Here is a 23,494-nt window from a genome sequence, read left to right on the forward strand (position 1 = left end):
TGAGTCAAAACAAACTAGTCCCCCAGTCAAGGGTTCTTAATAGTTTTTGGACAACAATGGCAGAGAGGAAACATATATATCAGATCAGATACCTGCTGCGAGGAAGCACATTTCTATTTTTGGAAACTTGCTCAACAAAGGGAAAAATGGCTTCCAACAAAAGTTCGATGGTTGAGAATCAGCAAACATCAAAAAGCAACAAATTAATGCCGATGTCAGTTAATATGGGCTGAATACGTTGTGAAGTCTCGTTTTAATATTTAATTTGATTTCTTGTGGATGAAACGTGTAATCAGTTTGTTTTTGTTCACTTTTATTCAAACTCAGTTAAATTCACGACTGCATTACACACTTTTAGAGTTGCACTCAGTGGCTACACCGATAAACTGCTTCTGAATGTGTTTTAGACATTTACCATTATATTTGGTTCAATCCATTTTGTAAAATAAACGATCTAATTTTATTTTTTTTTAATAAATTAACTGCTTCTAAACCCAGTTTGGGAGTCTGGGTTCCTGGGTATTATTGTAGATTTGTTACCGATACTTCACTTAAAATAGTTGCTAACATGGGATTTGGTCTTTATATAATTAAAAGATGTGCAAAATTCTGACCCAAAAAACCAAAAACAAAATGATGGGTTTTTAGGATCCGATAAAGAAATGCTAAGTGGCACAAAATAGACGAATCCGCGTTGAAACATAACTGTCTGGTTTTTGATGAACTGTGCAGGAATGGAAGTAATTACACAAGAAACCAGGAAAACTGTCAACTTTAAAATGTTGAAAATCTTTTTTTGTTTTTGTTTTTTTGTTTATGTTGTGGTGTGTTGTCTAGATTGTCATTGTTTTATTTATGTTTAAAAGTGTTTAATTTGTTAATTTTGATAACATTGCAGATTATTTTCCTTTGATTTTGTAAAAGCAAAATAATCCCTGATTGTGTTTTCATGTATTTCTTGAAGGCCTCAAGACGAGAACTTGAATGACAAATTTCAAGAAAAAGTATTTTTAGAAAGCCCTAAAAAAAGGTAATCATGTCGATATAATGGAGCATATTTTTGAAAACAGAAGCACATGAAAATCTGTCAATCAAACATATTGCAGTTTTCCTGAACTTCAACTGTCTGGCTGAAATTCCCTTTGTAAGAGGCCAGATTTGGGCCCTGGGCTGAGTTTGAAGGATTCAACTCTTCTCTGCACGATAAAGAATTCCCCTGTGACTGTTTAAAACTTTAAATGCATGTTTAACGTAAAAAGCTACAGGAGGTTATGAAACCACTACAATGAGGAGCGAAATGAACTGTGAAAGCAGCCAGGAGGCTGTCTAATCATAAAGAACATCAGTAACCTTAACCACAGTTTTATTTTGCCGTTAGGATCGGGGTTGCAGGGAGGGGGAGGGGTGTTAGCTCAAGGTGGAGTCTAATTGAGATTTAAGTCCGTCTTCCTGTGCTCAGCGCCCAAAATGTGGCCTCAAAACCGCTCGAAGATGGCACTTTCATCCCACATACTCAGGAGGCCAGAGACCGGACCCGTTGTTCTGTCTGCTGCTCAAATTAAGTGCGTGCATGTGTGATGCGACCACGGCCATCTAAGTGGGTGCAAGTGCATGTTTGTTTAGAGGAGCTGAGCATTGTCTTTGGGCCTTGTACGTCAGTGCCGTGCTTTTTCAGTGGCCTACAGGAAACCAGGCCGCCATGTGCACAGGAACCTTTTGGCACAGGCCAAGGGAGAGGAAATGGTGGAGGAGGGGGTGCATAGTGTAAAAATGTGGGTCATTTTAAAGCTGGAAAACAACCCTTAAAGGCCTGTGGTCAGGAGAGGAGAGGGGTGGACGGAAAGAAGAGTATGAGCCTTGATTGAAGTGCCGCCATCACATTGTTTTTCATTTGTGCGTGTGTGTGTGTTGTTTTGTTTGTTTGTTTGTTTTTAGCTCAATTGTTGCCTGAGCACTGTGAACCACATCTTAATGCATGGCACACAATTCGGCATTTCCTTCATGCTGCAGACAAACTCCTACAGAAGTCAGCTACTGCTTCTGCTGCGTGGAGCGTTTGCTGCTGTGTAATGGATACGCCCTTTTTCTAGAAGAAGGTTACGTTTTCATTTCACTCCAACCCACGATTACACAAAAAAGTTGCTCAAGATTTTAAAGACACAATTGTTACGAAAAATATTGAACACTGCACTACTGTCAAAATCATAGACTGTATGTAAAAGATGGATGTCAGCACCTACTGGTTTGTGGACTCCTTGCTTTGTTGAAGCCTCAGATTTAGGTTTCAAAATGTGAGTCGTTGGAAACATTTGAGCCAAAAGTGGCCATATTTGGATGACGGATGGCAGTGTTACATACAAACACAGACACCTGCTGACTAGTGTTAATGTGCCCAAATTCAATGCTAATACTCGCCTCCTCTAAACTAATTAACTAATGAGGTGAGAAGCTGCACTATAGGACCATCCAGACTTCAAATGGCTACAAAGCAGGTGTCAGTATATCAGATAACTGATTTAGAAAATTCTTCAGAAAGCACCAACACCAAATATACAACTGCCGGGTCTATTTCTCTGACTCATATTACTGGAGATGAAGCCAGTGACTACAGTCACCAACAAAGTAGGATGGCCTCATAATGCCACGTGATAAAAATCTACACAGATGAGAACCCCCTCCGCCAAGTATAGTCACTGTGAACACACAAATACGATTCAGGGGTGCGTTTTTTCTTTCTACTGTAAACATGTTTATTTGTGCTGTAAAGTTGGAGATTTTAACTTGGGACTCTCAGCTTCAGGCTGCTGTTTGATCAAAATTCATGCAGATGGTTACTTCAGATGAATATCTGTCATTTAAAAAAAAACTGCCTACAATACCCATAATGCAACATGAACGCTGACACTTTTGTAAACTACCATCTAATATTGTTTTTATTTCGAGTTTGCAGTTTTTTTTCTTGTCACGCTTAATGTAGCCGAACCAAAACCTTATTCACACTTTGTTTACAGGAATACTTCCGCATATGAAAGACCAGCAACAGAGTCTGACGCATGTAATGCTGTAAATGTAGGGCTCTGTGTGTGTGTGTGTTGTATGTTTGAGAAGTGGTTAGCAGGACTGCATGTTGTGCTTTGTTCTCCATCTCTTTGCTTTCTTTTACTTCTGTTGTCCTCTTGTTGTCAGTTTGTCTTCTCACACTCCGGGGCCTTTACTCTGTGCAGAAGTGAAACAGTCAACTGAAGGCGGGATAAAACTCGCTGCTGACAGCAAATTCTCACGAGAATGCGTGATAGTGGGCAGTTGTGAGCCGTAGCTGAAGATTGTATCTTTTTTTGTTGCTTTGTTTAGTTTTTTAATTTTATTTAGAGCTCAAAATTCAAGCTGATATTATCGTCACTTGCAGTTTCTCATCCAAACGTTTGCTCTTTGGCACAGTGAGCTCAGTGAAAAGCTCATGCACACTCCCGCTCTTTCTTTATCTGTTTCTTTCTGCTCTTTCCCTCTCTCTTCATCTCCTCTGCTCACTGATACAAATATACCAAACTGCGGCCTGACCGCCGATGCCACAACTGACTTCCTGTTGAGAGCGTTTCAGGCTGTTGCTCAGTGACACAAAACTGCTTTTAAAAACATGACCTTCTTGAAACTGAGGCCGCCTTGTGCCTCGATGTCCTAAAATTTACGCCGCTGCTGCTCACTTTGATAGCACGCACTTTCCACTTTGAGTGAGCGCACAAACACGAAGTCCTGCATGGAAACTTTTGACATGGCTGTCAGCAGCTTTGCAGGTTGCATCAGTGCAGTCTTGCCCAAGCCAGCAACTAAAAGCGTGCTCACAGGAGGCCTGTCGAGATGGGGATCTTTATTCATCTTTGTATAAATTTGTATAAGATTCATAGTTTATCCACATTTAACCATGAATCCAAATGCCTTATATTCCAAGACTCACTTTAATAACTCTACCTGCAAAAGTCATTTTTCAGTAGCACACGAGAAGGCCATTGCAACAGAGCCTGAATCAGATAACGTTAGGTAGTAGTCTGTTATGAATCACACACGAAGGGTGTTGGTGTTCAAAGACTCTTAGTTTTTACTGCCAAGACCTTTTCATTTAAAGGAAATTTCCCCTTAAATATATCCTGCTGCATGTACTATTCTACATGTATTTGTACTGCTAAAGTTCACCTGTAACCAGGGCTGCAACCAAAAACTACCATTTAGGTATCCTACAATCTAATGAATATGTCCTGGTTAATAATTTGATCTATAAACAAACAAACAAAAATTGTAGAAATTCCTGTGTAAGCCTTAAAATGCTACAAACGGGTAACAAATTAAAGGAAACCAACATAAAAGGTCTTAGTGAGCCAGACTAACCTAAATGAAATGATTCTGCAGTCTGAAGCATTTAGTGGAAGGATGAAACACCGGTTTTCCAATTATTTCTGTATTTGTTGTGTGGCAATATTAGGGAAGACTGCGGTCTAACAAAACTGTTAAGGTGGGCTGAGATTTGGTTACTCTGAAACAATTATGATTCACATCATTTTCATTCTCTTCAAACCATTCACCTTTCACCCTCACTCCCTGGATAAGCAGTGTTATCCTTAAATAGGAGAAAAATATTTCATAAACAACTTTATATAGATTTACAGTGGCTCTTTACCACTGAGGGGATCATTTGACCCAAAACATGCTTGCAACACAGCATAACAAAATCACCACATCCCCTAACCATAGAGGTAGAAGGTCATTGGTTCTACTTTTTAAAGGGGAGGGAAAACTGTCAGTTCCCCAGTTTGGAATCTAGGTGCACTAAAAACAAAAAGTAGCCCTTTTAGATGAATTTACTGTTGTTCATTTAATTCGTAGTTTCCAGCAGGTTGCCAAATGGTTAGCAAGACAACTAGAAAATATTTGTGTAACAATTTTATTTTAAAGATATGTCTTTTATCTGGCTCACTGCATAAATGTTCCATAACTCTACCTCTACGCAATATTTAATAAAACAATACACTGTATGAAGGGGTTAAAGGCCAAAAAGGTTGGTAAGCCACTAACCCTAAGCTGGAACAAAGGATGTGGTTAACAACTTGCAAGAAGCAGTTACATGATTAAAATCTGTTTTATATTTAGTCGTTTATGACGCCCCTCAAGGCTTATCTTGGGCTGAAGAAGCGGATTGGGTGATATATGTTGATGCCTGCATTATCTTGCCTTCAGTAAAATATGCTGCATGCAGCCTGACAAATAACCTGGATTGATATTTGAATAAATAATAGTGCAGCGCAAACAGGACTTCCACATATCCATCTCAAACGCTGGTATTTTAATGATAAACATTGTATTTTGGTGATTTCTGAGTTCCTCTTTCCCCCCCTCGGTGTTTTTATTTATAGAGACTAAAAGTCTTAAAGCTTAACTGAGCTCCTGCTTACATAAGAGTCTGATTTCGGGTTATTTAAGTTTAATTTAAATAATAATAATAATAAAAAAAACACCTACATTTGTGTTTAAGTGCAGCCCACGCATGAGGTGTCTGCTGCAGTAAAAGACCAGAGATCACGTTGTGCAAAGGCACAGCCCTTTGTCCTCGCCATGTCTGAAGCAACAAGTGGCAGAAAGGAGAAGTAAAAGTTGAGCTGATTTTGCAAAGGCTCGAGCAGCTGCGCTTTGTGCTGCACAAACAACGGTGCGGTTTTCACAGCTCGGATCCTGACAGCACGCAGGCCTCTGCAGGCCGCAAACTCGGGGCCAGGCCTCTCTGCTCCAGCTCCCTGTCAGCGAGGGAGCGGGCAGCGCGGCTACGACAACGCAACGCCTCACTCTGTCCACTTTGTTTCTGTCTTTCAGAGCCTTTGTTGCCTTTTTGACTTTTTTTTTCTGGTCCAGGGAGCGGAAATGTGTGCGGAAAGTCTGAGGTTTGAGACAGGAAGCCTGCTGCGTTCAGATAACGACACCTGACAAGTGCTCCCGTTTGCTGCTATAAATTATTCTTAAAATAACCTCAAACACAATCGACAGCTACAGAGTACAAGAGAATAAGCATCTGGATAATTATATAAAAATAACAAAGAATCCCAAAGAGTCTCCCGACACTGAAACTACAAACTAAAAAGAATTTAAAAAAAAAAAAACTCGTCATAAAGGATGTTAATAATAATTTAAGGTTTACTTTTAGTATGGCTTCATTTTGCCCCTTTTTTGTACTAGCCCTTTAATTGCTGTCCTTTTCATAACGAGAAACCACGTATCTCGGTCATGTTTAGCGCCTAAAAACAGCTGCACATACAAATGCATGTTAGAAACAACCCGAGAAATCAGCGAATAATGACTTCCTGCATCCGAGGAACGCTTTTTCTTGCAAAAAAGGTTTTGCAGCCGTAATGAAATTTTAAAGGAATTCGTTATAGTAATTAATTTTGAACTAATTAAAAATGTCAATATTAAAATAGCGTCGAAATTAAGAATTGTGATCGTGCATACTGCAAAAATCACAGTACAGAATTATATACATGCATATAAAGGCCCAGTGTTGCATACAGGCGCAATTTAATAGAAACCGAGCGTGAATTGGGTCACTTGAGTGTACAATCGGATTAAAATAATTGCATTTTCCCCTCGTTGCGCAACAGTCGGCGCTAATTTCGGTAAAAAGTTCGTTTTCTCTCTGACACAGAGGCCTTTATTTCAGCTTCTCTTAGAAGATAAGACATCGAAACAATTAACGGTCCTCAGGAGACGATAAACAGCTGTAGCTGTAATAGTGTGGAATGTGAAATACCAGTCATCTGATGGAAATGGATCCTCCTGCTCCAATTCGATCCATGACGCCTTCGAGGACACCTGCCTTACGCGCACCGAGAAAGTCCAGCATCCCTTTCATCTACTTCATCTTCGTTAAAGAAACAAAAGCGTTTATGAAAGCGATCGGTGGTCAGTAATTTGACTCTCCGTGCCTTATGCTTGTCGTTAATTGTGGGTCCGTGAATAATGCAGGAAGAGCTCGACGAAATTACGAAAAAAGTCGAAAGGCGTGCGTTTGGAAATCCTCTTTTACGCGTATAACCGGCCACCAATTAGTGTTTTTATCTGAGTGTAAAGATGTAGTGGTTAGTTGTGTTATTATAGAGCCGACATACAACCACGAACGGGAAGGAAGAGGAAATTTTGTACAAGAAGGAAAGAGTGGGGAGCTCGCATCACCGCCTTGACTCTCTCACTCAGCAGACTCACGGTGTGGGTGGCCGCCTGTCATCTTCAACACGGGCGTTAAAAAAACGGCGCAAACACCTACCTTTATCGAACAGTCCATTGCAGCAGCAGCCTCGCGGTCTTTGTCATTTAGTCGTTTTGTGATTGTTTCAGTTAATTTAGCTCCTAACCTCACTTCAAATCGTGCACGGCTGCATTGGCTCTATGGCGCAAACCATTGCAGTTACAATTTTTGCTCACAGACCATAAACCGGATGGCAAGTTTTTTTCTCCCCCCCCCCTCTCTCTCTCTCACCCGCTCTCTCTCTCTCTCTCTCTCTCTCTCTTTCACACTCTAAATTGGGAAGTGAAGTCACTCTCAACACTGAAAGCAGTAAAGTCACTTCTCATGAAACCAACACGTCCTGCTTAGAAGGAAAAACAAAAAAGCTTTATTAGATTCATAAGAAGTCAAAGCATCAACACACTGTCTGAAGCGCGCGAGGCTTAGCATCACCTCGACAGAGCAGAGATGTGACTGAATATATATATTTGTCAAATACAACTAGCCTCTGTGATTTTAGTCCCAGCGGCTTTAAATGGTTAACAGCCAGACTTCACACTATTTGCATGTAATTTGATTACAAAAATATTCTTATTGGGTAATAGGTGCCCACGATTTAGAACAACTTACTACACAACATTAGAAATAGAGTCTAGTAAATTTGTGTTTTTAAGCGCTATTAAAGGAAAATCACAAAATCTCCTAGAAATAAAACTCCTGTTTGTGTGTTTGAGTATGTTTCATTCAGTCCCACGTTGTACTGAAGCCATTATTTTGTTTTGATTTTTTTTCCACTGATCTTGTGAATATTTAGACAACCTGACTATATGAACATATGAAGGCCATTTTTAGCCTGTAGTCATAGGACAGGCTGAAGTTCATCACTGCACACCCTACACTCCACACGTTTCAGCGCCCACGATGGTGTAAATCCAACAATAACTGAAACTACACACAGAGTTCCATAAATAACTGCAACTTTTAATCTTTATTCCTGTGATAAATATCAAACATTCCCTGAGAGTAGGACATATGAGATCAATTAATCCTCATATTTTGAAAATAAGGTTTTATTATTAACAGCAGTTATGTTGTACTTGGCGAGCACTGGTTCCTTTTTTAAAAATATGTATTTTCTTAAAAAAAAAAAAATCAAGCAAAGCACGTGTCTCGTTGTAAACAGCTGGCTCAGCCTGAAATTGTGTGTCTGTTGTTGTCATTTGGTTTCATTTCACAGTAGATGTAGGTGTGTATCATGACTAATAAACTAATTAACTCCTCATGTGAAAAATTGCTTTTCCTTGGCTGTTTACACTTAAGGAAACCCACTGAAAAAGATTCATTTAGAAAAAGCAGAAAGTAAAACTGGCCTTTTTGTGCCTGTGGAGAAGATAAATAATTCACCGTTACTTCACCAACAGGGAAGCACCTACCAGTCATAAAAGTGTATTTTTGGACTCTACTGTCTCTAAGCCTCCCTTTCTCTCTCCTATTTTTCTTTCACAAGGAAAGTTAACATTAAAAGTATATTTCTAGCAGTAGCTCGGCGTTGTAGGTGATTGAGCTCTTCAATTATTTCATTTGGTTTGGGATTGCAGTGTGCAGCAGTTTTTTAAACTTCCTGTCAGACTCCCACCTGATTGCATTTGAAGTGCAAACAGACAGTTATGGGATATTAACCTTTCACATATATTATGAACCTGTAGCAGATTAAGGGCCATTATGTTAACAAGCTCTTGTCTCATTTTGGTGGCAGATGTTAGTGTTGAGTGATGGATTTGGGGCACAGGCCTCTTTTTTTTAAGTGTTTTGAAATTGCTGCATAGGTGCCCACATGAACACTAATGTATTCAAAAGTCCACCTGCAGCTTAGATGAGACTTCCACAATTTGCATCGTGCAGCAGATGGTCGTCTTGTTTCCCTCCTGAGCTGCAGTGAAGTCATGCTACCATAAAGAGAAGATATTGCTCAGAAAATGTAGACACATCTCCCTGGTGTGAAGAGTAAGTTTTCCAATAAGAAGTACTGCAGCCCCATGCTCACCTCCCCACTTATAAGAGAAGGAAAGATTATATCACAAAAAAAACCCTGTTTGTGTTCTTTTTGTCACTTTAAAAAAAATCTTCAACTTCCTGCATGTTCATAAAGATCGTAACGTTTTGAAAAACGCGTCTGACCTTTAGAAGATCTACATTCAGTGGGGAAAAAAGAGCTGTTCATGGTGGCAGTTAGTGCTTTGACAGAGTGCATCAGCACGGTGCAGTTCATGAAATTTACAGGCCCTCTTAATAAGAGGTTCCTGTTTCATTCAGGACTGCTGTAGAAAATGTGGCCCTTGGCTCGTTAACTAAGGAACTTTTGGATTTTTATGAAACATAAAAGATATATTTTTAATTAGTCCACTTTTATCCTTCGGGGCTTCTGGGGAAAATATATTTTAGCCACACAGTAACAGTCACAAATCACCAAACAAAGTTTTTAAAGTAAAACTGAAAAACTTACCAGCAGGGGAAAGGTGAGATAAGATAGCACTTTATTGATGCCCTGCTGGGAGGATTAGATGTTACAGCAGCACAAAAAAATAAACTGGCTGTAAAGATAAAGGGATTAGAGCAGGTAAAACTACTCTGCCATCACAATTCAAAAAGTACTGTGCAATCCAAAGCCCCACATAACCGCATGACGTAACTGTAGGTTAGTAAATACACGCAAAACACGATTATATTCAACAAGATGAAATTCATGTTTCTGCTGCTTTAAGAACTAAATGAACTAAATGTGTGTGTGTGTGTGTGTGTGTGTGTGTGTGTTTTAATAAATGTTGTCTTTATAAATATGTACCATACACAACACTGAGAACTTGTGATGATCAGGATATTTAAAATGAAATATCAATATTTTCTTAATAATGCCTATATGATAGTAAAAAGCAGGATTTCTTTTACTTTTAGATCACACAACACAAACAATTTTCATGTTTTTTAAAATAATATTGTTATGTTGATTTTATTTTGATCTGTGAAGTGACATTCTGATACGTAGCAGTCTTGCTGTAAAGGACTGCAAGCGAAAAAAGATGGCCTAAAATGGCTCTCAACATCTGAGCTAAAGTAACCTTTGCGTTAACATTATGCTGACGTATTAAACATGGCTGTCGAACATGCGGCCCGGGCCTGAGAAAACATCCTCCGAAGATCCAAACCGGCCCATACTTTGCTTTACGCGTCAATGAAAACAGCAGTGACGTAATTATGGTGATCTTTTTTTTTTTTTTAGATTAAATTACAACACAGACATGAAGATATACTGAAGATATATCTTCATCACGTCAATAAATGATCACATAGCTGTTTAACAGCAGAAACAATGCAGGTGAGGCTTTTCTGTTTTGTTTTTTCATCTTTAATGAACTGTGTCTCAGGCTGTTGATCGTCTGCTCCGTGGATGTCATCACAATAGACCTATTTACATTCAAATAAATGTTCCGGCCCACTTAAAGGATCAAATTGAGCTTTTTTTCGTGGGCCACGGATTAAATCTAGTTTGGTGTTTCTGGTCGAAATGATTTCTCCCTGCCGGTTTCATTCCCGTGCCTTTGTAACCGGTGTGTCTCTGCGTTGTGGTTACACCTTCATGATTTCCAGTAAATCTGATGAATTTCATTTCTGGGGCGTTCTGGTGCCGTCGCTGACAGTTTCCTTTCGCAGGCTGTCCGTGTGTGTGATTATTCCCGGTGGATTCCAGAGCTGACAGTTTGCTGCAGACGGTTGTTAATCACTTGGTCTGTTGTGTAACTTTATCCCGGTTGTGTCCTTGTGTTGGGGTGGGGCCCCCAATCACGACTCCCGTCTCCACGCACGATTTCAGCCGGCTGCACTTTTCCAGATGGAGTCGGCGCGGTGTGTGTGTGTGTGTGTGTGTGTGTCCGAGCTGAATAGCAGAGATGTTTGTTTATACAAGCCTCTGGGCTCGGCCTTATCTGCTGCAGCCACTCACGCCGTGATTTCAGACTTTCTTCAGCGGCTGCTTGTGTGTTTTTTACGGGCCATTGTTTTGTCGAATGGTTGCTAAAGATACTGAGATTTTTTCTTCCTCCCACCTCATTAAAAAAAAAAGCGACTGGCAAAAGCTCTGATTTCAAAAGGCTCCACTTCAACCCCACCCAAACTATGGCTCAGTTATTTGGTCAGACAATCAGTGACCGCAGCTCTGAAATATGTTAAAGCCATTCAGTGACGCGATAAAAATACACTCTACAAGGCCACCCATCTGCTGTAAAACCTGCAGCGGTGTATGTGGAACTATTGATTATGTTTAGCAAGGAAAGAATTTGTCATTTTTTATTGTACTGAAAATCGTGCTTTACAGGTGGTACATTAGTTAATGTGTTATTTTCGTGAGGGTCAATCTTTGGTGCCTCTAAATATCAAAATGTGAAAAAGAAAAGTGGTAATTTTATTTTGTGTAACATACCAGACACTACAGACACACACAGAGAAGACTGAGAGAAAACAACGGAATGAAAGAAAAAAAAGTGAGAGAACCATTAATTAATAACCAGATTTTTCTTTGTTCATTCATTGATTGTTTTATCGACCGATTGTTCGGCCTGTGGCCTAAAAGAACTCAAAGTAGTAAGAAATACTAAGTTTGATATTCAGATGTCTCTTTTTTGTCCAACTATCAGTGGAAAAAACAATGACATACATGATTGAATTATTAATTGATTATCATGATTGTCCATGACAAAATTGGCTATTTTTGTTTTACAGCTAATCATATTTGGCTAATTTAGGGGCCTCATGCTGGGGAGATATTCTTACTTTGACTAAATTTGATAAAAAGCTAAAAATGTCAAAAATCCACAGACATGAAAGGAAAAACAGTCGATTCAGTCTTTACTCTGAATTCTTTCTTATTAATTTTCTTAATCTGCTAACTGATTAAATAACTAATTTCATGTTTTAGTCTTTTAGTTGTTTTGTTTTGACTAAATATCCAAAAACCAAGGATATTAAGAGAAAGTGCTGTGACTTTGACTTTTTCTCAGTTAGTTAGTTTTTAAATCATCCTATTTGCATGATCTGTATGAAAGGTTGTCTTTGTTTTCACTCACAGAAAGACAAGACAGAAATCTCTCACTTAAATGTTTTCAGGGAACTAATTAATTAATTGACACATTTTTTTTTGTCAAACTAAACGGGAATCCTTATCTCATCTTCAAATGTCTTCTTTTATCTGGCCTACAGTCCAAAAAAACATTTGTTTCTATCATAAAAAAGTGTGACTTCAGTAATTAGCCGACTATTAGATGTGTTGGCTATTAATTTGTCGAATGACTAATCATTTAATTGACTCACAAATCCGGATCTTGTTGTTTTAGTGTGTTTTATTCCTACAAATCACTTCACTGGCAGTGACATCAATGAACTGTTTAACAGCTGCAGTGTGATGAGTTGTGTGGTAGAGTTATGACTTTAGGCTAAAGTGTGTTAAGTATTACATGTAAACTTAGACTTTATTATTCTGTGCCTTTATAATCTCCATTAATTTGCCCATTTTTATGTATCCAAATGTTTACCCTTCAGGTATCTGCTTTGTTCTCTAGCTCTGCATAAATGTACGTTTAGTGCTGACTGTAACCCTTTATTGTAGAATAATCAGGATAAAAATATGAACATTGTGTGTGTGTGTGTGTGTGTGTGTGTGTGTGTGTGTGTGTGTGTGTGTGTGTGTGTGTGTGTGTGTGTGACAAAAAGATAATTAACGTCGTGTTACTGACTATTTTCACAAACTTTCACAGCCACCTGCATTTAAGAGGAGGATTGGACTGAAAACCCCCCATCACAAAAGTAATTTTCCCTCTGACACACATAGAAGTTTAATCTGAGTCATGTAGGAGCCGTAAGGAAAAAGGAAAAGGAAGTCCTACGATAAAAAAATCTGAAAACCCAACGTTGTCGGGCCACTTCAAACTAATCTGAAGTTAATGTTTGTCTGTATTCCTTCATTTTAGTCAGTAACAGAAATGAGATGTTCACAAGTCTTGAAAATCACAACAGACTGCAACAAGTTTCAAATGTACGGAAAGTTTAAAAGTAAAACTCACCTGAACTTTAAAAGAACTCGAGAACTTTTGTGTGTAAAAGTTCTGTGACACAAAGAGGGGCCCCGTTTAAGCAGGTTAACAAAAGCCTAATATCAAAGGGAATTGAATCAACTCATTGAACTCAGTCTGGAGACAAACACAAAAGAAAAACAGGAAAACATGTCTGAATGTGTGTTGACTCAGCATGGCTAATAATAAATGAGAATAGTTTGGAATAATTAAATGAAATTGTACCCGGGAGCATCACCATTTAAATGCTGAACTCCTCTGTATGAAACTTTTCTCCCACAAATCCATGCAAAGGTACCAAAGTGTCCTTAATGCAGGAAAATGTGTCCAAATGTCCTGATGGACGACCTTTAAATGTGATCATGTCTGCATACTCGTTTTGAAGACACCTTTTTTTCTTTGTCCTTATTCTAAACCATGTCACGAAATTCCTCCCTCACTTTTTCATCTGCAGTGACCATTTTCCCTCCACAAAAGAAGAAAACAGTCAGTTTTAAGAAAAGACTTAAATACGGGTGCAGTGTAAGAGGAACAAGTTTACCGATAACAAAGGGAATAAGAAAGATGGTAAAATTGTCAGTATCTGTATATGTTCTCAGTCTGAATGGCATGGAAAGAAAGAAATGGACTTCTTTACTTTAACTTCAATAATGGACTATTTTTGAATTCCAAATGTTGTTCTTTATGAATACTATATTTTCAGCGTGTTATCTTCTTTTAATCCCATTTTTAATCCTCTCTCCTCAATTACACACCCCTCATACATGCAAGTTTGTTTTCTACAGCAACATTTATACCCCCCCCCCCTTTTAAATCTTGAACTTCTGTGTAGTTAATAAATAAATTGTTCTTTTTGGAATAAGCTACATTCGCGTGTCTGTTACCTGAGACGCTTTTATGAATGAAAGTTTGATTGACTTGTTGCTGAGGGGGTCGGGAAAGGGGGTCGGGGGTGGGGGGTGTTAAACAAACCTCAGTGCCGCAGCAGGTCACGACTCACCGCGGGCACGCGCCCCGCCCACTTCTTTTCGCTGAGTTTATAACGGGACGCGGCCGACCACAGAGTGACCACTCCACGCTGCTGCAGCCGGTACAAGTTTGAAGGAGAAGCTGTGAAGGAGCCACATGTACTGGGACACTTCGATCAAAGCAGGAGACAGAAGCGCCGACTCCAAAGTAAAGGTAAGCTCGGTCATTTAAACTCAAATATATTTTAACGCGACACAAAATGAGCAGCAAGTGTCGTTCATCCACAACGAGCAGTTTAGAGCGTGAACTGTGCTGCACGGATGGACGTCAGCTGACAGAAAACTGCAGGATTCTTGGCTTTTCCGATTTTTTAAAAATGTATTTATTCCCTAATTATTCATCGAGATAAACACCAGTGGGAAACGTTACAGCCCCACTCGCGTGATTCTAAACTGCGTTTGTAAGTTTGAATTCATTCCCAATGGTGACAAAAAGTTGTAATCATATGACCGCAGATGGAGGTTTGCCAGAGCGGATACTACACAGAAGACTTCAGGACGCAGGAAGTGCCAGCTGGTTTCGACTTTGCATCTTATGGTGAGTTTAGTGGATCCCTCTGATGTTGCTTCATCTGGCTTTCCTGCTGATCCTGGTGCACGGCGCTGAAACTCTCAGACACATCAGACACAGGTTTTTTTTTATGTTTGTGCGATCTGTTTCCTCTGAAGCCGAGCGGCTGAAGGACAGAGGAAACATGTTCGCAGACAGTGTCATCACATCTGTCAGAGCTTTCTCTGCGAGTCCTTGACACGCCCGTGATTATGTGTGTGTGAAATTGTCTGAATGGGCTGAGATCTGCAAAGACAGAGAGACGCAGGGTGGTCAGGTTAAAGACGGTCTCTGTGTTGCACTCCCCTCTCTGTCTTTCCTAATCCTTTCCTCCAGACTTCCTCCTCCAACAGATTTAGAGCCCTCGCCCCCCACTCCCCATCCCTCCATCACTACTCTGTCACACTCCCTCCGCTGGCGTTTCCTCCCCCTCCCTGCCTTGTTTCCTCCAAGCTGCCTCCATCCATAGAACTGAAAAAACCTGGGGGGCCTTTTTTTCTTTTTTCTCATGTCCCACGTCACGATTTCAGCCCAACTCCAAAGTCTAACTTATAGATTTCTCCCACAATTCTTCTCTCCATGACTTTTTCTGCAGAACTGAGCTTTGATTAACCTCCTTCTTAAAGCACCACACCGGCATTTTAGCATAGTCTTTCATATTTACAGCAAACTATACATTCACAGCAGATTTTGAGTTCATGTTTTGTATTTGTTTGCCTTAATATAATCATAAAATCAGCTTAAAGATAATGCAGCTAACTTGCTTTTACTGCTGGATCAAAGTTATCCTTATGAGGCTATAAGCAGCAGAGGGCTGGTGGTGCCTTCAGTGCCAAAGAGTTTACAGTGTCATCACATCTGTTAAGTCATAAGAAAAAAAAATCCACCTTAAAAACAAACATAATTTAAACATTTGCAAAAGAAAGTAAAGTCACGGATCACCTTAGTCTATCAGGAATTAAGCGTTTTGCAAATAGGTCTTGCTTACTCAGCTGTAAGTACAGCTGTGTAAGCAAGACAAACTTTGTTTTACAAAGTTACAAAAAAGTATTTCAACCCTTTACTAAATTAAAAAGTGTAATCTTAATTATGTAGCCTAATATTAGGTTTATCCTCATTGTTTGCTCATTATAGCAAATCTTATACATATATTATGTATAAGATGCCCCCCAGACACAAAGAGCAGTGTCATCCTGTGCTGCAAAAAAACTGCTGTAAAATGAATTAGTTTAAGGTTTGCACGATTAAACAGGTAATCCTGTATCGGCTTGGTGCTTTAAAAAGAGCTGTGCTTCCCTGCTGTCTTCACCATCCTTCACTGACTCCATCTGTCTGTATTATGTTGAACCTCCAGACTACCCTGGTGAAGACCTGTCTTTTCTGTTAGACAGTAAAGCGCCCGGACAGCAGCAGCAATACGCGGCAGACAGCGGCTACCCGGAGCCGCCAAAAGCTTCCCATCCTTATGGCACCAAAGGTAAAAAGAAAAACGTGTTTTGGTATACTTTGCTTGCTTATTAAAGTCAAGTATTTTTGACTTATCTTGTATTTTTTGCTCTTTTACCTTCAGTGAGTGACGCTGCCCTCTTCAGCCTGGATACATACCAGGAGTTCAACTGGTGGGCCTCGTATCCACAAGGTGAGCGTCTCACGTTCACTGATGCTACGTGTGAAATAACTCTAAAGGAGACCTATAGTGTTCATATGTTTTATTCGAGAACACCAGAGAGTTGCTTTTTGAGTAGCTACTTTTTAAAAACAGATATTTGTGTGTATCTCCTCTTTGTGACATCACACAGAACCATGAGCAGAAAAAAATCTTCTGGAACTGAGCTTCCAGAGCAGATTAAAGCCCGAGCTTACAGGGCTTATTTGTGCATACACTGACCTCATTTAAAGTTGACTTTAAGGGAATTGTGTTTGTGACTAACTCTCTCCTGGTGCACAGATGGACTGGCAGTGGACCAGTCACAAACTGGATACCAGGAGTCTCCTCAGACATACCAGAACTTGGTGCCCCAGACTGGACAGTTCAGCCCTGCCGTGGAAGGCAGCCACAGCCCCTTCCTCACAGGAGCAGGATCAAACTCAGTACAAAGTAAGACATTTCACTCGTGGGTTAAAACCAAACACTTTTCCAGTGACCTGATCTTTGTAGTTCAGTGTGTGATTCTTCTGTTTGGTGCAGGCGAAACAGATCAGAGCTACTTTGACTCGGATGCACAGAGACAGTCCTCGTCCTTTTGGTCTGAATATCAGTCCCCCAACTTAGCTGCCCCTCCATCACACCCATCTATGGCCTCATGTCCCTCAAACCCCGGCCTCCAGTCCTCAGAGCAGTACTGCCCCCGTGTGGTGAAACGAAAAAACACCCCTCCACAGAGGCTGGACAGGGAGGGGCAGATGACAGGAATGTCGGCTTATCCAGGTTAGAGTTTGCTTCTTTTCCTCTTTGTATAATGACACATGGATTACACATTACAGCGCCAGCTACTTACTTTGACCTCGTTCATTTATCTACAAACTCTTCATTCAGGTTCCGGTCCAATCCAGCTGTGGCAGTTTTTACTGGAGCTTCTGCTGGACTCTGCCTGCCGCACTTTCATCTCCTGGACTGGAGACGGATGGGAGTTCAAGATGTCTGACCCCACAGAGGTAAGAATCCTGTTTTAGACAAAGCCACTGTTGAGCACTACATGGAACCGATAAAAGGTTATTTCTTACCTGCTTCACAAAACTTTCCATTTGAGTGTGTCTTTGTACTTTGGGGAGAAACGTTGATCACATTTAAGAAAGTCAGGCCGGGAATCACTTGTTTTCCTAAAAATGGAGCCGCTGGTGTTGAAACTTTGTACCATTTAACAGAGCAATGACTGGATGGGGGCCCCTGTTCATATTACCTGCAGTGCTGATGCTGCTCATCCTGGTATTTATAGAGCCAGATTGACAGGGGGCAGAAACGAGCATTGCACAGCTTTACTGAAAGACAGAATCTGCTTATGTTACTGCTTTACACAAACATGTAATGCATTTGAATAAACACTTGGATTCTTCTGTTTTTAGAAGCACTTAAATAAATCATCTTACTTATTATAAACTTTAACAGATTTTTTTATTAGTACATTTACTTAATTACATTACTCATTTCTATTGTATTTTTCTGAGCATGTGTTTGCTGGTGATCCCACAGGTGGCGAAGCGCTGGGGTCAGTGCAAGAACAAACCAAAGATGAACTACGAGAAGCTGAGCCGTGGCCTGCGTTACTACTACCACAAAAACATCATCCATAAGACGGCGGGCAAGCGCTACGTCTACCGCTTCGTCTGTGACGTGCAGGGCATGCTGGGGAAGTCAGCACAGGAGGTCCTGAGCAGTATGAACGTTTTACCCACAAACACAGAGTCCTGGCAGTGCTCTGGGGTATCGACAGCCTCTGATCACAGCAGTGAAACGTGGGTTTCACAGTAGGGGCCGACCCCAGGAGCCTCGGTGCTGCTGGCTGACAGACCGGAACGTTTTGAGTACTTCAGCCTTCAAAGTGAACTCTGCTTCCTCAAGCCTCGTGGAAGAGGACGAACTTGATGTAGGCAGTTTACAGATGCTGCATTTCAGGGAATAATAATTAAAAGTATATAGATCCATAGTGCAGCCAATATTTAATGACATCATATCATATTTTCTTAAATGTTTCTATAAAAAGAGCTACTTGACCTCAGGTTGTTTTAAGTGCAGCACAGACACCAGCCAGGGGTATTTTAAGCACTCGGGTTACTTGTACTTTGTTCCTCTGGGGTTGTTATGTTTGATAGTTTGTTTGTTTGTTTTCTAAAGAAAGAATGGATTTGTAAATAGTGTTTATATGAACCCTATGTAGAGTTTTGTGCATTTATATTATTATTATTATTATTTTCTAAATACAAAACTCGTGTCTACCTCTGTTGATACTCTGAATAACAAACTGGCGGTTTTCAGGCACTTGCTGTGAAGGTTTCAGTGACGTGTGATGGTTGTCTGATGTAAATAAACTGTATATAAACGTGTTGAATTAAAGTCTTCTTTTATAAAATTAGGCTGGGGGAATTAATGATACTGCAGCTCCCCCTGGTGGACAAAGAGGGATTCATGCGTCTACAACTAATTAAAAAAAAAGAGAACTTTTTAAAAATTCAACAATTTTGAAAGATTTATCTTATATATGTTTTTTTTCTCATTTTCAAAATCAAATCAGAATCAAATAGAATCAAATCACTTAAATTATACTTTTCAAGTTAATCTACTTTGAGCTAATTCGGATTTCTAATCTAATAATTTCAAACTGTTCAGATCTTTGATCAGAACTAGAGGGAGAACCCTGAATGTTCCTAAGAGCCCCCTTTTATACTCATTTGGCCATATGCATCACTTCCTTGCTCCCCTTCGTCTTATATGACTTGCTCCGTGAGTTCTATCCTGCTCTTTTCTCTTTGTTTGGCTTTGCACTGGCGTAACTTAACAGAAAGATCGAATCACTTCACCACAATGGTTCCTTTTGTCATCTATATCATATACTTCATTGTAAACTATTAGTCATGACACATAGCTCTCCTCTACACAAGATTCCTTTATAAGACAACAGTATCGGTATCAGCAACACTGCCCTTTATTTACTTTGTATCAAATTGATACCAAAATGTGCAGTATGGCATATACAGGCTATTAGCGGGATATACACAACATGTCAAGTTTCAGCCCCCAGGAAAACAACGTAAACATACTACATACTTACAAAACATAAGGAAATGTGTCTTGTGGTCATTTGTTTATTTGCTACTTGGCAATAAATCGTATACTATTGGAAAGCCTTTTTATGTCCCCCTAAATGGCGCCACGTTTGTAAGGAAAATGCATTAGATAATTATTTGATGCCCTTGTTATTGATCAAGAATGCAAATCTGACATTTATAACACCTTGTACATTTTTCATTTTACAGGACCCATGTAATTATGGGACATTTTCATCCCACACATGGATTAGAAAATATTCCACCCACAAAATACTAAAACACGTGTCCATGTTTGAGGAAAAAGCGGACAGAACAGCTCTTTATTTTCATTGTACAACGACATTATGGCAAGTTGATGTTGTTGGGTTTTTTTGTTTGTTTTGTCTTAAATACATAAAATGAAGTTATACATTTTGTAACCGCGGTCTGGCAAGGAAGGAACACCAAGCAGGTTCAGCGGGCATGTGGTGTGGATGTTGGCCGGACAACTCGGAGGCCAGTCAGTTAAATACACTGTTCCAAAAAATAGTAATGTCAAAGTATCTTACTGTATATTTTAAAGCTTTGTAGCCTGCTGTCTTTCTAGAATATCATTAAATTTACATAAGTAGACTGATTTTACATGTCAAAGGTAAAATAACATAACATCACTGTAAATATAGTAAAAACACAATTTACTTGTTTTTTTTTAAATATATTTTTTGTACATATGCATATTTAGATTGGTAAAATACATTCACAAATGTATCGTGATTTCACAAATATCTGTCCGTTATTTGAAAGATTGAACTGTTGAATTCAAATGTAATGCTATGGAAAAGTATATAACATGATTCCTATAAGCTTGTGTTACTTCACATAAGTATTATTATCATTGCTGTTTAGGGCGATCGTGGTTCAAGAATTGGCAGTTCGCTTGTGATCAGAAGATTGCCGGTTCGAGCCCCGGCTCGGACACGCTCTGTATTGTGTCCGTGGTCAAGACTCTTCACCTGCTGCCTACTGGTGATGGCCAGAGGGGCCGGTGGTGCGATATGGCAGCCTCGCCTCTGTCAGTCTATCCCAGGGGATGCAATCCATTATAATTTACACCAACTATTAACTGTATATTTCTGTACATTTACGTATTATATCATATTACCACAATCATTGACCTTGTTTATAGGTAATTTCATTGTTTGATCACGTTAAAATGTTCCTAATTTAATGTCTAAAAGCACTTGGAAAAGGCAGTATCCCATGTCAAATTAGCGCAACAAACTCGATTTTCATTACTGAAAAAAAACTGTATTTTCATGAGAAAGTTATTTTCTGATATTTTAAGGTAGTATTTTGGCGCCCCAGCTGCCGGAATATTACTGTTTTATTAGGATTTGTTTTTTTCCCCCCCTATTTATAGATAATTTCATTGTTTAATCACATTAACATGTTCCCAATTTAATGTTTAAGATCACTTGAAAAGGCAAGAGCCCATGTAAAATTAGCGCAACAAACTGTATTGTCATTGCTGGAAATAACCATATTTTTATGAGGAAGTTGTTTTCTGTTATTTTACGGTAGTATTTTGGCGCCCCAGCTGCCGGAATATTACTGTTTTTTAAGATGTTTTTTTTTTTAACAGTGTAGAACAACAGACCTGGAGTTGTCCTGCTCTAAACAGATGCACGGAGAGCAGCAGGCTGCAGCGGCACTCACATTAGGAGACTCTCCAACAACTACAATAATATTCTAGGGAGCTTGGAAAGGAAGAGAAGGAAAGGCAGAGTCCAGACGATTTTCTTTCCAGGTTCCTTAAATGGCCTGTAAATGACCTGTATTTATATAGCGCTTTTCTAGTCCCTAAGGACCCCAAAGCGCTTTACATATCCAGTCATCCACCCATTCACACACTGGTGATGGCAGCTACAATGTAGCCACAGCCACCCTGGGGCGTACTGACAGAGGCGAGGCTGCCGGACACCGAGCCCTCTGACCACCACCAGTAGGCAACGGGTGAAGTGTCTTGCCCAAGGACACAACGACCGAGACTGTCCAAGCCGGGGCTCGAACCAGCAACCTTCCGATTACAAGGCGAACTCCCAACTCTTGAGCCACGATCGCCCCATCGCCCTTAGACTATGATGACCTGGATGACTGAGTATGGAGGACCACAAGAGCCACGCATGCATCGAAATAATGGTAAATGGCCTGTATTTATATAGCGCTTTTCTAGTCCCTAAGGACCCCAAAGCGCTTTACACAACCAGTCATCCACCCATTCACACACTGGTGATGGCAGCTACATTGTAGCCACAGCCACCCTGGGGCGCACTGACAGAGGCGAGAGAATAATGGCTCTTGTGATCCTCCATAACTCAGAGCCTCCACAGACGTGCTACAATAATAGGACGAAACCCCCTAGCGGCGCTATACCATGTGGTTGTTAGGATTTATAAAATCAAACATACCAAGAAAACTGCAAACCAATGCACAATATGAGTCGACAGATCTACTCACACAGGCGTTGTTGGTGGATCCCTACAGCAAGTCTTACTGTACTTGGAACATGACCCCACTGTTATCGTAAGACAGACAGAGTGTGTTCCAGATGTTTGCTGCTGTGTGTGTTCCGCTTATAGCTCTTAGAGCACCCATATTTCCCAGTCGCAGTAAATGCGTCTTTTTCCGGGTGCGCCTTCTAAAGTCATCTTCCTTAAAGTTCGAGACAAAAGCGTATTTTGCAGTTCAGACAGAGCTACAAGAACTTTCTGGGCCACGAAATGTCAGACAAAACTATAAAGCTTGCTTTGGTGAGCGCGCTGGAGGACATATCAAAGGAAGACTTTGAGAAGTTCTGCCACCAGCTTCTGGACCGCAGGGAAGCGCCACGCGTCAAGCGCAACAGGGTGGAAAATAAAAACCGCCTGCAGATCGCAGACGTGCTGGTGTCCCACTTTACCGAGGAGGGGGCTCTTGGGGTGACTGTGGACCTGCTGAAAGCGATTGGATGTAGCAACGAGGCGGAAACACTCGGTGAGATCAATGTCCAAGTTTCAGTTAGTGGTCATTTGTACATCTGGATTTACACAGAAGCGTCATCACAGTTAATCACAGGGTAAAAACTAACTACAGAGATCGATGGGTAACAGAACCAGAAACAATACTGCAGACATTTTTAACCAACAATAAAAGGGTCTCATTTATTTACTTTCACTTTTAAACTTCCTAAACTGATCGCTGCTGTCATTTGGGGCTTACCGTGTCACAAAAGGGGTGAAACCAAGCAGAGGTCTCTGACTTCAATATTTGATTATGAGAAAACAAAAACAAGAGTTAATACAGTGCTGTGGAAAAGAACTGCTCCCCTTCTTGATTTCTATTTTTAATGCGTCAGATCATTAAAAATGTTAGTACTATAAAAAGATAACCAGACTAAATACAAAATGCAGTTTTAAATAATGATTTGATTTATGAAGAAAAACCTACCTGAAGCAAAACGACTTGTCCCTCATATCATATTAAATCAGGCCTGATTACTGCCAGACCAATCAAGAAATCATTTAATAGAAGCTGTCTGACAAAGTGAAGTAAGCTAAAAGATTTAAAGAAACAGCTGAGGAAAAAAAGGCACTGACATCTATCAGTCTGAAAGGTTCACAAAGCCATTTCTAAGGCTTTCAGGACTCCAGTGAACAACAGTGAGAAATTATCCACACATGGAGAAAACTTAGGACAGTGCTGAACCTGACCAGCCGACCAAAATTACTCCAAGAGTGCATCAATAACTCATCCA

General features: G+C 40.1%; 2 protein-coding genes across 7 annotated transcripts in view; one reads left to right on the forward strand and one right to left on the reverse strand.

Annotated features, from left to right (window-relative positions):
* The window catches only part of fli1rs (Fli-1 proto-oncogene, ETS transcription factor-related sequence), a 23,144-nt gene extending 15,669 nt beyond the window's left edge, over window positions 1-7,475 (reverse strand). For 2 of the 5 annotated variants that reach the window (XM_026184393.1, XM_026184390.1), the window contains exon 1: window positions 7,301-7,475. In XM_026184393.1, the coding sequence (XP_026040178.1) occupies window positions 7,301-7,318 (18 nt within the window). In that variant the 5' untranslated portion in view covers window positions 7,319-7,475. Of the gene's footprint in view, window positions 1-5,508; window positions 5,591-6,787; window positions 7,259-7,300 lie in introns of those variants that run through there. The other 3 variants (XM_026184392.1, XM_026184391.1, XM_026184388.1) reach the window with 3 other exon arrangements.
* Window positions 7,476-14,380: 6,905 nt separating this feature from the next.
* Window positions 14,381-19,004, forward strand: etsrp (ETS1-related protein). 2 transcript variants are annotated; one of them, XM_026183953.1, is made up of 8 exons: window positions 14,381-14,562; window positions 14,865-14,946; window positions 16,313-16,435; window positions 16,529-16,597; window positions 16,907-17,056; window positions 17,147-17,386; window positions 17,495-17,613; window positions 18,149-19,004. In XM_026183953.1, exons 1-8 carry the CDS (start codon window positions 14,506-14,508, stop codon window positions 18,425-18,427), a joined length of 1,119 nt encoding a protein of 372 aa, XP_026039738.1. In that variant the 5' UTR covers window positions 14,381-14,505; the 3' UTR covers window positions 18,428-19,004. The 2 variants fall into 2 exon arrangements, with proteins under 2 accessions (XP_026039738.1, XP_026039739.1); XM_026183954.1 differs by having other exon boundaries at window positions 16,346-16,435.
* The last annotated feature ends 4,490 nt before the right edge of the window (window positions 19,005-23,494 follow it).

This window comes from Astatotilapia calliptera, chromosome 11 (assembly GCF_900246225.1).
Source record: "Astatotilapia calliptera chromosome 11, fAstCal1.2, whole genome shotgun sequence".
Classification (NCBI taxonomy): Eukaryota; Metazoa; Chordata; class Actinopteri; order Cichliformes; family Cichlidae; genus Astatotilapia; species Astatotilapia calliptera.